Raw genomic sequence first — 13,739 nt, forward strand, 5'->3', positions numbered from 1 at the left:
GTGAGTTGAAGAAGCTAAAGAAAAGGATAGAAAAGAAAATTAAATGCAAAGTAGGTGCTCTGGTAGGAAACTAGAGAAAAGCTGCCGTGAGGTCTGCCTGAGAAGAATCCCATCAGAGGGAAATGGAGGATTTGCAGATGTCTGAGGAGATCCTCACCTACAACACTAAACACAGACAGGGAGAGCTGGTGACAAGAGAGATGTGTGCGTTAAAGACAGTGAAGAGAAGAGGTGACAGGCTCAGAAGGTGCATAAGACTTGCACAGCAGAGAGTGTGGTGAGGCAGAGCCCTGGAAAACGTGCCAAGGAGAAGCAGCCTTTGTCCAGGCACTTCTGCACAGTTAAAGGATGTTTCGTTTCTCCAGAGTACTTTGGATTTTCAGTGAAACTAGGCGAAGTCCTGGAAGCACCATTACCAAGAGCTCTTTTAGAAGCCTTGGGTAAAAAGATCAAAGACCTTGTAAGAGGACAAAGGACATCATAGAAACCTGATTTTAAAATACAGCATGTGAAAAGCATTTTAATTACCATAATATTTATACTTTAAATTTTCCTTTGCTATAGAGTCAGTAATATCCAATGCTTTGTTGATTTCCCATCCTGAAGTGCATGCTTTCCCTGTTCCTGCTTGCACTGAGCGACCAACCTTATCAGAGCTATATGTGCCCCCTTGCACCCAAGGGGAGCAGCTGATACTCTAGCTGATACTTAGTGGGCTTGTTTCTTTGCTAATACTCAGTGGGAAAGGAGCTGAATTGATATGCAGACAGTCAGCAGTGAACCATAGCATGCCAGGCCTTAAGAAATATGGAGGCCAGGCGGTGGTGGTGCACACCTTTAATCCCAGCCCTTGGGAAGCAGAGGCAGGCGGATTTCTGAGTTTGAGGCCAGTCTGGTCTACAGAGTGAGTTCCAGGACAGCCAGGGCAACACAGACAAACCCTGTCTTGAAAAACCAAACCAGAGAGAGAGAGAGAGAGAGAGAGAGAGAGAGAGAGAGAGAGAGAGACAGAGGAAGAAATGTGTTTGGAAGTCTATAGACTTCAAAAGGGAGTTTGAAAGTCTAGCAGGTGGGTGTGTGGTGCACACTTGTAATCCCAGCCCTGAGAAGATTGAACCAGGACAATTGTGAACTCAAGAACATTACGGAGGCAGCAAGACAGTTTAGTAGGTAAAAGTGTGTGTGCAAACTGATGACCTGAGTTCAGCCTCAGAACCTCACCAAGACAGGATAATTGCCCTGAAGCTTGTGGCTGGCAGGACTGGAACATGCAGCGTAACAGAAACAACAAAAGAGACTCTGCCTTGGCCAAGTGGGAGGAGAGAACCAACTCTTGAAAGTTGCCTTCTGACTTCCACATGTGTGTCATGCACTCATGTGTTCACAGTCAAGTGCACACACACACACACACACACACAGAGAGAGAGGGGGGGGGGAGAACATTCTTACATTCTTGCCTATATAGAGGCTGGAGAGTTGGCTTAGCCCTTAAGAGAATATACTGCACTTGCAGAGAATCTGAGTTTGGTTCCCAGCACCCACACTGAGCAGTTTACAACCGCCTATAACCCCAGTTCCACAGGATGCAAGGCCTGCTCTCCTGCCTCCAAAGATGCTTGCACTCATGTGCACACCCACACACCCATAAACAAATAATGACAAAGAAAAGAAGAAAAAGAAAAAAATCAAGCTCTGGCAGGAATTTGACTATTATAAACAAAGGTCCTGAACCGGTGAAATGGCCAGTGGATACAGGATCTGCTGCTAAGCCTGGTAGCCTGTAGGGAGCACACTGGCAGTAGCCTGAGTTCCATTCCTTGGACCTTTGTGGTGGAAGGAGAGAATCCACTCTTACAGGGTATTCTCATGGCACACAGTGACACACAGAAACACAGCCACACACATACAGAGCCATCAGCATAGAAATACTGTAAGCCAGGATCCTGCCAAGGAGAGCTTACTCTCAGAGAGAAGCAGCATGTGAGAACTAAGTCCCTTGGCATAGCCTCTCTGCGGAGTTAACCTGTGTGGAAACAGGCTCCTCTACCCTTAGCAACAGGCCTATTTGAGACAAGTGCTTTCCACTTCTATTTTAGGAAGATTCTTTATAGATCTAATGACTGCATTCAGAGTGACCAAGAAAAGAAACTAGGGCTTTATCTTCCTCCTATGGAGACTCTCCATAGCTCTTAAGACCTGTGAAATGTCATAAGTTTTTCTTTTCTTTTTTTGGTTTTGTTTTTGTTTTTTTAGAGACAGGGTTTCTCTGTGTAGTCCTGGCTGTCCTGGAACTCACTCTGTAGACCAGGCTAGCCTCGAACTCTCGAACTCAGAAATCCGCCTGCCTCTGCCTCCCAAGTGCTGGGATTAAAGGCGTGCGGCACCACCGCCTGGCTGGCAATTCTTTATTATTGGGAGCTGAATTAAGAACCAATTAGAACAAATTAAGAACCATTAGAATCAATTTCCAGCCGGGCAGTGGTGGCGCACGCCTTTAATCCCAGCACTTGGGAGGCAGAGGCAGGCGGATTTCTGAGTTCGAGGCCAGCCTGGTCTACAGAGTGAGTTCCAGGACAGCCAGGGCTACACAGAGAAACCCTGTCTCCCAGCCACTACTGAATTTCTTCCAAAATTTATTGTTGTTGTTTTACATTTACTTTTCTGTGTATGACACGTGGGGGTCAGAAAAACAACGTTTTTTTTTTTTTTTTGGGAGTGGGGGTTGTTTGTTTGTTTTGAGACAACAAACAAGGTCTATGTGAGGTCTTGGACCTCACTATGTAGACCAGGCTGGCCTCAAACTCATAATGATCTGACTGCCTCTGCCTTTCAAATACTGGGATTAAAGATGTACACTACCATGCCTGGCCTAGAAGACAACATTCAAGTGTTAGTTCTCTCTTTCCAATGCGTAGATCCCAGGGATCACATTCAGGCCATCAGACAGTGCTCCTTACCTGCTGAGCTCGGGGAGGTTTAGAAGTGCCCAGCCATTGAGCCAGTCAGGGCATATCAAACTTAGCAGTGTGTGTGTGTATGTGTGTGTGTGTGTGTGTGTGTGTGTGTATGTGTGTGTGTGTGTCTCATTCATGAATCCAGATCTCTTGAGCGGGTGCAGCACTCGACCCACCTGGAGCCAAAGTGGATTAACTAATCTGCACTCCTCTTCATAGCCCAGTAGGAAATTATTTTAGAAGCCAAAGATCTTGGATATTCCACTTGTAAATAAGCCACTATTGACAACATGAAGACAAAGGGTCTCAGCTGCACCTGCAGTGTGGCAGGCTTTGGATTTGGGTTGGGTTTTTTGTTTTTTTCTAAATCACATTGATTGGTTTAGAATATGTGTGCGTGTATGGGCACGTGTCCCACATCCCACCTCTCTCTCTCTCTCTCTCTCTCTCTCTCTCTCTCTCTCACTCTCTTTGTGTGTGTGTGTGTGTGTGTGTGTGTGTGTGTGTATACATACATACAAGTGCCATAGAGTGTATTTGGAGGGCAGATGCCAGCTAGCCAGAGTCAGTTCTCTTTACATAGCAAGTGGATCCCAGGTTGACGACAGTCTTGAAGGCAGATACTTTTACCTACTTTTACCTGCTGAGCCATCCAGCTGGCTAGGTCTTTGTGTTCTAGTGCACTTACACGTCTTCATTGCTTCAGAGAATGCAGTAATGAACCCAGTAGCTTTCTTGATTCATACCTGTGTACAGAAGCTCATTCCAAGAACTACCTTTGTCAAAATCCTTGTACACAGGATCATCGCTCACTTTCTCCCATAGTAGGTATACTGCACGTTTGAATAGCAGAATGGCAGATGGCCACAGGACAGTGAAGTAATTAGGAATACTGGCTGAATTCATGACTGGGAAGGGCTTTGGAGCTCTAGAGAAGGAACAGGGGAGTGAGGCAGCTTGTGCGCAAGTGTGTTGTCTAAACTGCTTCAGGGTTCTGCAGCATAGGCTGAGTGGTCACGCGCCACCAACATCTCTCATCAAGTTACTGTTGCCAAATTCTGTAGTAGATAGGCAGTGCAAAAAAAACATTTAAAAGCTTTAGGCCTCATCAGAGCTTCACAAGGAAGGAAAGAACAAATCCAGGAATTGTTACTTCAGGGACCAATTTGTACAGAGGAACTTATCTTTAGGGTTTGCCAATTTTTTGAAGAACAAAACTCCAGTCTTTCAGCTAAACTGAAAGAACAAGTTTTCCTAGTGAAATCTGAATACCCAGTGGTTCATGCTATGCAGGAACTCAGCAACAGGGCCTGTGACGTCATCGTGTTGTTATAGAGGATAAAGTCATCCTCTGTAAGACCTGGATGATTTTGTTTGCTCCTTGGTGACAGGGAATACCTCCCATTCAAGATGTGTTCATGCACTGACATCCCAGCCTACATGAGAAAACTAATGGAAGGAAGCTAGCCAGTAAGCATGGCTAGGGGGCTCAGTGAGACAAAGAAAGCAATAGGAATGGTCTTTAAACAACAAAAAACTGATAAGAAAAACACAAAATTTAAAAAAAGCATGTCTTTTCCTTAAAGTGTTTCTAGACACAACCTTATTTTGCCTAAGAATTTCCTCCTTCTTGTGTTTGTTGTGTGCATTTGTGCGTATGAATGTGGCCACAGGTGTGCAACAGAGTGCATGTGAAAGTCAGCTGACAGTATTGGGCGTTGGTCCTCACCCCCCACCTGTTTTGAGACAGTCTCTTTATTGTTTTTCTACTGTATAGCCAGGCTGGGTAGCCCATAATCTTTTAGGCATTCTCCTGTCTCTGTACCTCTTATCTCCTCATAGGAGCACCGGGGTGGCAGAGGCTCCAGCTACATGTTCTGATGTACATATGTTTCTTCTGCTCTCTGTTTTAGGGTATGTAACTAGTACTGGAATTATGGAGAAACCATAAAATTGTTTTCCAGAAAGGCTACTATGTATTTTCTCAATAATGTATAAGGGCCCCAGGTTCTCCAAATCTTCACCAACCTGTCTCTCTCCTTCCTTCTTAGTAGACAATCTAGGAGATAGGAAGTGGTGCTTGATTTGTATTTCCTCAAAGATTAGTGATAGTTTCCGTGTTGATTCTTCCATTATATTTAATTAAAACCTTATTACAAAAACCCGCCAAATAAAAGATACTATATCTTTTATTAATGAGACCCAAGACATCCGTATCAGTGAACTTGAATACAGTGAGAGCAGCCATCCTGTAGTTAGCTTCACACTGGATTTTACGGCCTGAGTCTATATGCCTGGAACCCATATGTTAGAGGAGAACCAGCTCACACATGTTCTCCTCTGACCACCACACGGATGCAATGGCACACATGTCTCCCTCCATCCCAAATAAATGAATAAGTAAGTAAGGAGTTAATTAAAAAATTAAAATAGGGCTGGAGAGATGGCTCAGCGGTTAAGAGCACTGACTGCTCTTCCAGAGGTCCTGAGTTCAAATCCCAGCAACCACATGGTGGCTCACAACCATCCGTAATGAGATTGGATGCCCTCTTTTGGTGTGTCTGAAGACAGCTACAGTGTACTCATCAATACAATAAATAAATAAATATAAAAAAAAATTAAAATAGAAAAAGCATATTGTATTAGAGACTCATAAATGAGAGATAATGGGCCTGTGTTGCATTGGGAATAGAATCACAAAAAGACTATTGCATTTGAGAACATTGCATTTGAGGTAATATTTCAGACTACACTGAAGGGCTGGGAGATAGCTCAGTGGTTAAGAGCACATACTTACAAAGGGCCCAAATTTAATTCTTAGCATTCACATCAGGTGACTCTCAACTGCTTGTAACTCTACCTCCAAGGGGATTGAAAACCTCTGGCTCTGTGGGCACTTGCAGTCTCATGTATGTGTGTGCACGCACACACACACACACACACACACTTAAAGAAATATCAGGATACTCAGGATATGATTTCATCATTATTAATTCCTTAACATTGTATTCTATGATCTAGACACTAATGTTCTGCCCTGAATATAAAACACACATTGGGACTGTTTTTTGCAGAACAGCTTTCTAAATTTGGGATACAGCATCATCATTTTAGACTCCATTTTCTGGAAATGTAGTCTGCTCCATTTCTCTATGTTGGCTCATTTGCTGTATTCTTCATTTTCCTTCTGTAAAATGACAATGGCGTTGCTATAAACTTCATGGACAGATTAACCCTTTCATAACTTTAAAAGCCTCTAACACCACATCTTGCCAGATGTTCCCAACTGACCCTGTAGTGTATTAAAAGTTGATTTCTGTGGTAATTTTCCATGAGAAGAGTATTTAATCTGTGTTTTATTGCAGCACTGTTAATATTAGGAAAACTGACTTTATCCTAAATGGTAACATATTCCATTAAGCATGATAGATAGACATCCCCTGAGTGGGCTTGTCTGTGAGAAGGGAAATGTGCTAGATGATTCTTGAGATGCTTATGTGTTCAGTTCAGTGATCCCTGCCTTCCTTTTATATGGTCACCAAATGAAAATTGGAAGTTGGAATTACTCATGTCCCTCATTGCTTGCCACCTTCCGCTTAGTGTCTGTGTTACTACAAAAATGGACATGTTCTACACTTGACATTTTCCCGTCAGGGAATTTAGGAGTTTTCTGGAGTCTAAAAGCTGCCCTTGGTGGTGACGATTACTGGATAATTGCCTATACTCCTATGGAATTTCCATTTTCAGATTACACTGGACTCTACAGCTTCTATTTCTTTGGCAGGAAAACCCCAAGGCAACAGAATACATTTTTTCTCCTGTCTCTGGCCTAGTTTAAACAGTGACTCACATGGGCCCTGGGGCTTTACTTCCTAGTCTCATCTGGGGGTCACTTTCTACCCTTGTTTTAACTGGTCTCTAGTATTTCTTTGGAATTCTTTATATCCTATGGTACATAGGATGTGTCTCTGAGTTATACTTGGGGTGTACACAGTGCAGTAGTAGCCCTAAAGTAAACTACAGTCCAGGTCTGTTTTCAGCCATGTCAGCCTTGCAACAGCCAGGATAGGTTGGGTAGTACTGAGGATGTCTTTAGGGAAGCAAGGCCTGTTCAGGCTGTTTGCAGTGCCAGTGGAGGGAGGGAAAAGTATTCCCCAGAAAACTCGAGTAGTGGTTTCATCCAAGTAATGACAAGGATGCTTTGTTAACCTTAAAACTTCCCTGGGAGGCACACTCAGAAGAGGTGGACATGACTTTCCAGAGGGCTTTCTCATAGGAGGACTTAATCTAATCTGTAGTTCAGAGTCGTGTTAGTGGAAAAAACAGACACCTCTTCCTTGTTCATAAGTGGTTCTGTCTGATTTTACCTTTCCATTCTGGGTCCAGCCTTTTGAGTCTCATCTAATGAGGAATTCTTCATTTTTTCTCTTTTCAGTTTTAACAGCGTATGCCAAGGAACTCACATTCTCTTCCGGGAATTCAGCTTTATACAAGCCACACCTCATAACAGGGCATCCTTCCTTCGAGCTTTCTGGAGATGCTTCCGAACTGTAGGCAAAAATGGTGGTAAGTGTTCGCAACTCCATTTTGCCCCATTTCCAACCACCCCCTTTCTATTCTTTCCAAACATTTTCCTTTAAAAAATTACATTTATATATTGGATATGTGTTGATGTGTGTATTATGTAGGTTGCAAAGCGACCCATTCAGGCTGTTTGGAATGCATGTTTGGAGATAATGGTGCATATTTGAAAGTGGTCTTTGATCTTACTGCGGTTTTTGTTTGGGTGCCGTAACTGATGCCTGTACAAGACAATGAACTTCACATTAATGCTGTACATGTTCTGAATGTTCTGCAATGAGCCCCATCCCCATCTCACTCCCTCTTCTTAGGCCTCTTTGCTCTCCACGATACAAACATTGAAATTAGGCAATTACTAACCCTATAGTGTCCTCTAAGTGTGGAAGGACTAAAAAATAAAATAAAGGGTAGCATTGTATCACTTGAAATCAGAACCTAAAAATGATCAAACCCTGAGAAAAGCCAAAGCAAAGCCTTTAATATCTGTCAGCCGATTGTGAGTGTGAAGGAGAAATCCTGAAGGAAATATTTCTGGGATACAATTATATGGTAGGAAAAAAAAAGACAACTGTTGAGCTGGACATGGTAGCACATACCTGTTAATCCCAGTGTTTGAGACGCTGAGGTAGAAGGCTCATGAGTTCATGTAGCCTGCACTATATAGCAAGACTTCAAAACATATGGGGGAGAGGAGGCTGAGAGTAAATTCAGAGACTGAGAATCCTTGTTGCTCTTGCAAAAGACCTGTATTCAGTTCCCAGCACTGACACAGTGGCTTACAACCTTCTGTAACTCCAGTTTCAGGAGATCCAATGCTGTCTTCTGATCTCTGTGGGCAACAAGCATAACATGGTATACATATATTCATGAAAGGAAAACACCCATACACATCAAATAAATATAAAAAAAATTAAAACACATATAGGGAAGAAAGGAAAATGACAGTAAGGAGGGAGGGAAAAGAGTGAGGGAAGAAGGGGGGAGGAAGAAGGGAAGGGAGGAGAGAGAGAGAGAACATAAACACAAGCAGCTTACTGCTACTAAGGAGGAAGCTTTAGTGGTCAGCAGTGGTCAGAATATAAGATTAAACTAACGACAATATTCCCTTGAGCCAAAACTGGTGACTCAGAGAAACTGCAGATGTCTGATGCTAGCAAAGGGTAGTTCATGGGTCTTAGGAAAGAAACCACCTCTGTGTCACAAAACGACAGCTGACAAAGAGTGACCCAAAACAGCAGATTTTTAGGTAGAAAAAACAGCTTTCTGTTGGAAGAAGATGCCATCCAGAGCTTTCATAGATCAAGAGAAGTCAGTGCATGTGTTCAAAGCTTCAGAGGACAGACTGCCTCTCCTCTAAGGACTGATGCAGCTGCAACTTTAGTTGAAGCCAGTGCTCATTCTGAAAATCCTAGGGCCTGTAGTCCAGCCAGAAGATACATACACAGTAATGTGCTAAGCACACCTGGACACCTCTCCCTGCAGGCTTCCTGCTGCTGTTAGCCTAATGAACAAGTCCTGAATCACTCTGCTCAAAGGTGGCCTAACAGTCCAATGCTAAGATGCATCTCATGTTGATTAATGCAGTCACTCCCAGTACTGCACACCTTTAGTCCCATCCCTCAGAAGGCAGAGCCAGGCGGATCTCTGAGTTCAAGGCCAACCTGGTCTACAGAGTCAGTTCCAGGACAGCACTCAGAAGGAAGACAGGAAAGTCAGTTCTGGCTTGTCCTTGGCTACATATTACGTTCAAGGCAACGCTGGGCTATGTGAGACCCTGTTTCAAAAAATAAATCAACAAAAATATCATTCGTGATTCATGGAAGGAGGTTCAAATATCAACAATAGCAACAGTTTGGAAGAAGTTGATTCCAACATGCTTGGATGATCATGAGACATTCTAGTCTTGAGGAGAGAAGGTTACTGCGGAAATAGAGAAATGGCAAGAGACCTAGAATTGGCTGTGGAACCTGTGGGTGTGAGGCAACTGACGTGACCTCATCCCAAACACTGGCAAGAAGCTGCTGCTTTTCATGAGTGAGCAGAGAAACTGTCTCGACAGTGAGTCTTCTCTGCCAGAGACAGGCAGACAAATCGTGTGGGAAATGCAGAAGAGGATTTAGAATCTGCTTCAAACTCAGTTACTGGGACAGTGCCAGTTCTTGAGAGGGTTCAGTCCAATTTTGAAAGATTCTCCATTGTGTGTACAGTGCTATCAAACAGTATCCAAAGGGACAGAGATCTTCCATGGAAAGAAGAGCTGATATATGTGACAGATTTCACTGTTGTCTTATTTTAAGAATGTGCCTCAGCCACCCAGCCTCAGTCACCACCCTCTTGGCAGGTCAGCAGCCATCAACACTGAGGCAGGACCCTTCAACAACAGCAATAAAACCTCATCAAGGGCTCAGATGATCGTTAGCATTTTTCAGTGATAATGTATTTTAAGATAAGTATATATATTATAGTTTTAGACATTATACCTGTACACTTAGTAGACCATAGTATAGTGTGAATGTAAATGTAGGTAGTGTCCATGGAGATGGAAGGGCACTTTCTGTTATCAACTCTGGTTAGTGATCAGACTTGGGATCTAAAATGAGTTAGAAGTAAAGGTCTAGGTTCCTGGCCTGGGCAACTGAGGATGAATACTGGAGTTGAACTGGGTCTAATGGCACAGGCCTGTAACTCTAGCTCTCTAAAGGTTGCAGTAGAAGAACTCTAAGTAGCCCTGAGCTACAGAATAAGCAAAGAACAGCCTGGGCAATTTAGGCTAAATTCTTTTAGCTCAGTGGGAGTCACTTACTTAGAAGGTGGGAGGTCAGGGGTTCATTTCCTAGTGCCCTCCCCCAGATATTATAGATGAACAACAGATTTATTAAAGAAAATATTGTTTGACTTTTTAAAAGTTGTGATAGACTGTACATAGAAAAACTCTCATTTTAGCTGTTGTAATGTGCAGTTTTATGATGCTCATATTGTTTCATAGGCATCACCACCTCACAGCTCTAGCACTCTTGTACCTTGCAGGACTGAAATTCCCTACCTATTAAAGATAGCTCCTCCATTCTCTCTCATGGCTATCTCATATAGAATTATATAGAGTCACAGTGTTGTCCTTTGTGAACTGCTTAGTTCACCAAGTCTAATGTCTCAGAGTTTCTAGGGCTGAGGCTGCACTTCAGGTTGGTAGAATGCTTGCCTACCAGGCACAGACCCTGGGGCTGATCCTCAGCACTGCTTAAAACTGGCTTGGTGGTGCCTGCCTGTGACCCTATCACTCAGGGGGCAGATGCAGAAGAGTCATAAACTCAAGGCTATCCTTGGCTACCTACTGAGTTCAAGGCCAGATGAGCTACAAGAGATCCTTTTACAAAAATAAAATAAAATAGAATAAAATAAAATAGAATAAAATTCAGTTTAAATAGAGATCCTAACTTAAAGAAAGGGAAGGCCTAAGTCATTTCCTCAGTCAGCAAATACTTTTAGAGGTTCTCTGTATTAGGGTAAGTGGGTGGGCATAGCAGTCAGCTCTTCTCATTGAGCTTACAAGCTCCCTGATGCTGTTCTGGGCAGTGCTCAGCTTCTTTATGCATGGCCACTCAAACTGTTAAAGAATGGTCCAGTATCTGATTAGATCACTTCAACTATCCTAACAAACAGATAATAAGGGCATTATCTTGCCCATTTTGTAACTAATCAAATTGTATAACTTGGATGACTCCCTGTTAGAGAAGTTCACACCCATACTCTCAAGTGTTTCGTACTTTCTGAGCACCTTCTTTCTTATGTCTTATGCTTCAGCCTATAGTAAAATCATTAATAAAAATCTGGACTCTGTGGAAGAAAAGAAATGAAATAAATAAATGGGAATTGTTTAACTTGGAGGAGGGCTACATGGTTGGCCCACTGTCAAGCTGTGGTAGATCTGGATTCACTGATGTGCTCACACAAACCTTTTTCTTCTACTTCTACTTTGATTGCTGCTTCCTTGACTTGTAGTCCTAGAGATCACTCGTATCTGTTTTCCTGGGGCACAAGAAGTATCTGGTGTGCTGGCAATAACATCCTTGTCTTCACAGAATGAAAGGTGGACTCAACTTTTAAGTGAACCAGCTCTCTCTCTCTGGTCATTATGTAAACATAGACACCATATACTGTGAGTGTTTAAGTGAAGTCTAAAATTTCACCAGACTCTGTCTTTCTTAGTCCTTTCTTAGTTCCTTGGTCAGTCATAAGAGACTCATTGAAGAATGTAATGTTGAAGAATGTTGGATTGGTTTTGGTGATATGGCATATGGAGATAACTATGGAAAACAGTCCAAATAGCTTTATTTTTTTTTCTAATTTAGAAATTGGGCCTCTTCAGGAATGTATTTACTTTCACAGGGGAATCATATAGCATTTGAACTCTAAGCAGATGTGGATTTCTTTATCTTTCTAATCGCAGCTGCCTGTGGTGCATCCAGCTGCTGAGGGAAAGCAGCTCCCAAATTCTCTCTGATCCTCTCAGGCCATAAACAAGACCTTGATTTCAGCCTGGACAATCGTTTCTAGGTTTCTCAGTTATGCAGCTTCTGATTTCTTAAAGATCAGTTGCAAAATTTGTATCTAGTTGTGCCTAAAATCTTTCCTTAAACACTTTGATACTGTCTTTTTCCAGGAAACTTTGGAACACCTTCCAAAGTTTTAAACTGGAATGAGCAAAAGCTCCTGGAGGCAGAACTTGGAAGGAAAAGATTTATTAACCTCCCCCCACCTCCCAACTTCAGTTAGATGCCAGCACTGACTCAGCCAAGCTGCACTATGCTGTTCTGCTGCAGATAATTTCCTTAAAGCATCATGTTCATATTTTAGCATTAGCAGGAAGAGGCCAAACCTTCTGGGAGGTAGCAAAGGAGACTGGAGTGCAGCACATTTCTAAAATGAAGCCACCTGTAGAAACTTAGGGTGCTGACTCCACCAGCAAGAAACATTTTCTTCCAGTTTTTAGCAAGTTCAGGAATTCAATGTCATTTCTGCACGACTGAGTTCTGAATGATGCTAATTTTGCTGGGTCTGAGTTTCAGATAATCTCATGAACACTACAGTAAGCCTCTTGCTATCTGGGCAACTTTAGACTTTTGGAAGCAGAAAGATCTATTCAAATGTAAAAGACCTTTAAAATTCATCTCCTTGCTTTGGTATTTCTTTCAGTGTGGAGAGATTAATCTGAATTTTCTGAGCCCAGAAAAGACTGAAATTCTTTTGAAGTAAATCTTTCCTTCTGTTTGGGAGTATCCACACCAGAGAGCTTTTTCTTCTGTTTCTTTCTTATAAGGATGTAGCTAAGGGCTTTGTTCTTTACCAACAGAAATTCATATTTGATATATATTTTTGGTGAATAAAATAACCATAGATGCTTCTACTATGAAGAAGTATCTAACAAGAGAATTGTCATCACATCACAAACAATTAAAAAAGCAGATGTTATCTGAAACAACTATTGTCACATGCTGTTTCCCAGCAGTGGTCACAGTGGTGACTGAAGCAGTTGTAGTTTCCTGCTCTGCTCTCTGCTCTCTGCTCTCTGCTCTCTCTGCTCTCTCTGCTCTCTGCTCTCTCTGCTCTGCTCTCTGCACTGCTCTCTGCTCTCTCTGCTCTCTCTGCTCTGCTCTCTGCTCTCTGCTCTCTCTGCTCTCTCTGCTCTCTGCTCTCTCTGCTCTGCGCTCTGCTCTGCTCTCTGCTCTCTCTGCGCTCTGCTCTGCTCTCTGCTCTCTCTGCGCTCTGCTCTGCTCTCTGCTCTCTGCTCTGCTCTTCTTTTCTCTTTTTCTTTCTTTTGTTGTTATTGTTGTTGTTGTTGTTTGAGGCAAGGTTTCTCTGTGTAGTCCTGCCTGGCCTGGAACTCACCCTGTCATCCAGTCTGGCCTCGAACTCAAAAGATCCACCTGTCTCTGCCTCCCGAGTGCTGGGATTAAAGGTGAGCACCATTACCTCCCGGCATTTCCTTCCCTCTTCTTTCTGTCTTTTATTTTATTATCTCTCCATTTATTTGTTTTGTGACTGGGCCTCACTTTGTACCCTTTGTTGTTTGATTTGCGATGGGGTCTCAAGAATCTCAGGTTGGCTTCAAAGTTCTTCTGTAGCCAAAGATGACCATGAACTCCAGTCCCCCTGCCTCCACCTCTCCAAGGCCGGGATTACAGGATTACAGGCTTCCCATCTGAG

The 13,739-nt window shown here is 42.9% G+C and overlaps 1 protein-coding gene across 2 annotated transcripts in view; it reads left to right on the forward strand.

The window, feature by feature from the left end:
- CUNH11orf49 (chromosome unknown C11orf49 homolog) overlaps positions 1–13,739 on the forward strand; it is a 165,476-nt gene that overhangs the window by 56,210 nt on the left and 95,527 nt on the right. For both annotated transcript variants that reach the window (XM_028778467.1, XM_028778468.1), the window contains exon 3: positions 7,390–7,520. In XM_028778467.1, the coding sequence (XP_028634300.1) occupies positions 7,390–7,520 (131 nt within the window). The remainder of the gene's footprint in view (positions 1–7,389; positions 7,521–13,739) is intronic.

Source organism: Grammomys surdaster, unplaced genomic scaffold (assembly GCF_004785775.1).
Source record: "Grammomys surdaster isolate TR1022 unplaced genomic scaffold, NIH_TR_1.0 338, whole genome shotgun sequence".
Lineage (NCBI taxonomy): Eukaryota > Metazoa > Chordata > Mammalia > Rodentia > Muridae > Grammomys > Grammomys surdaster.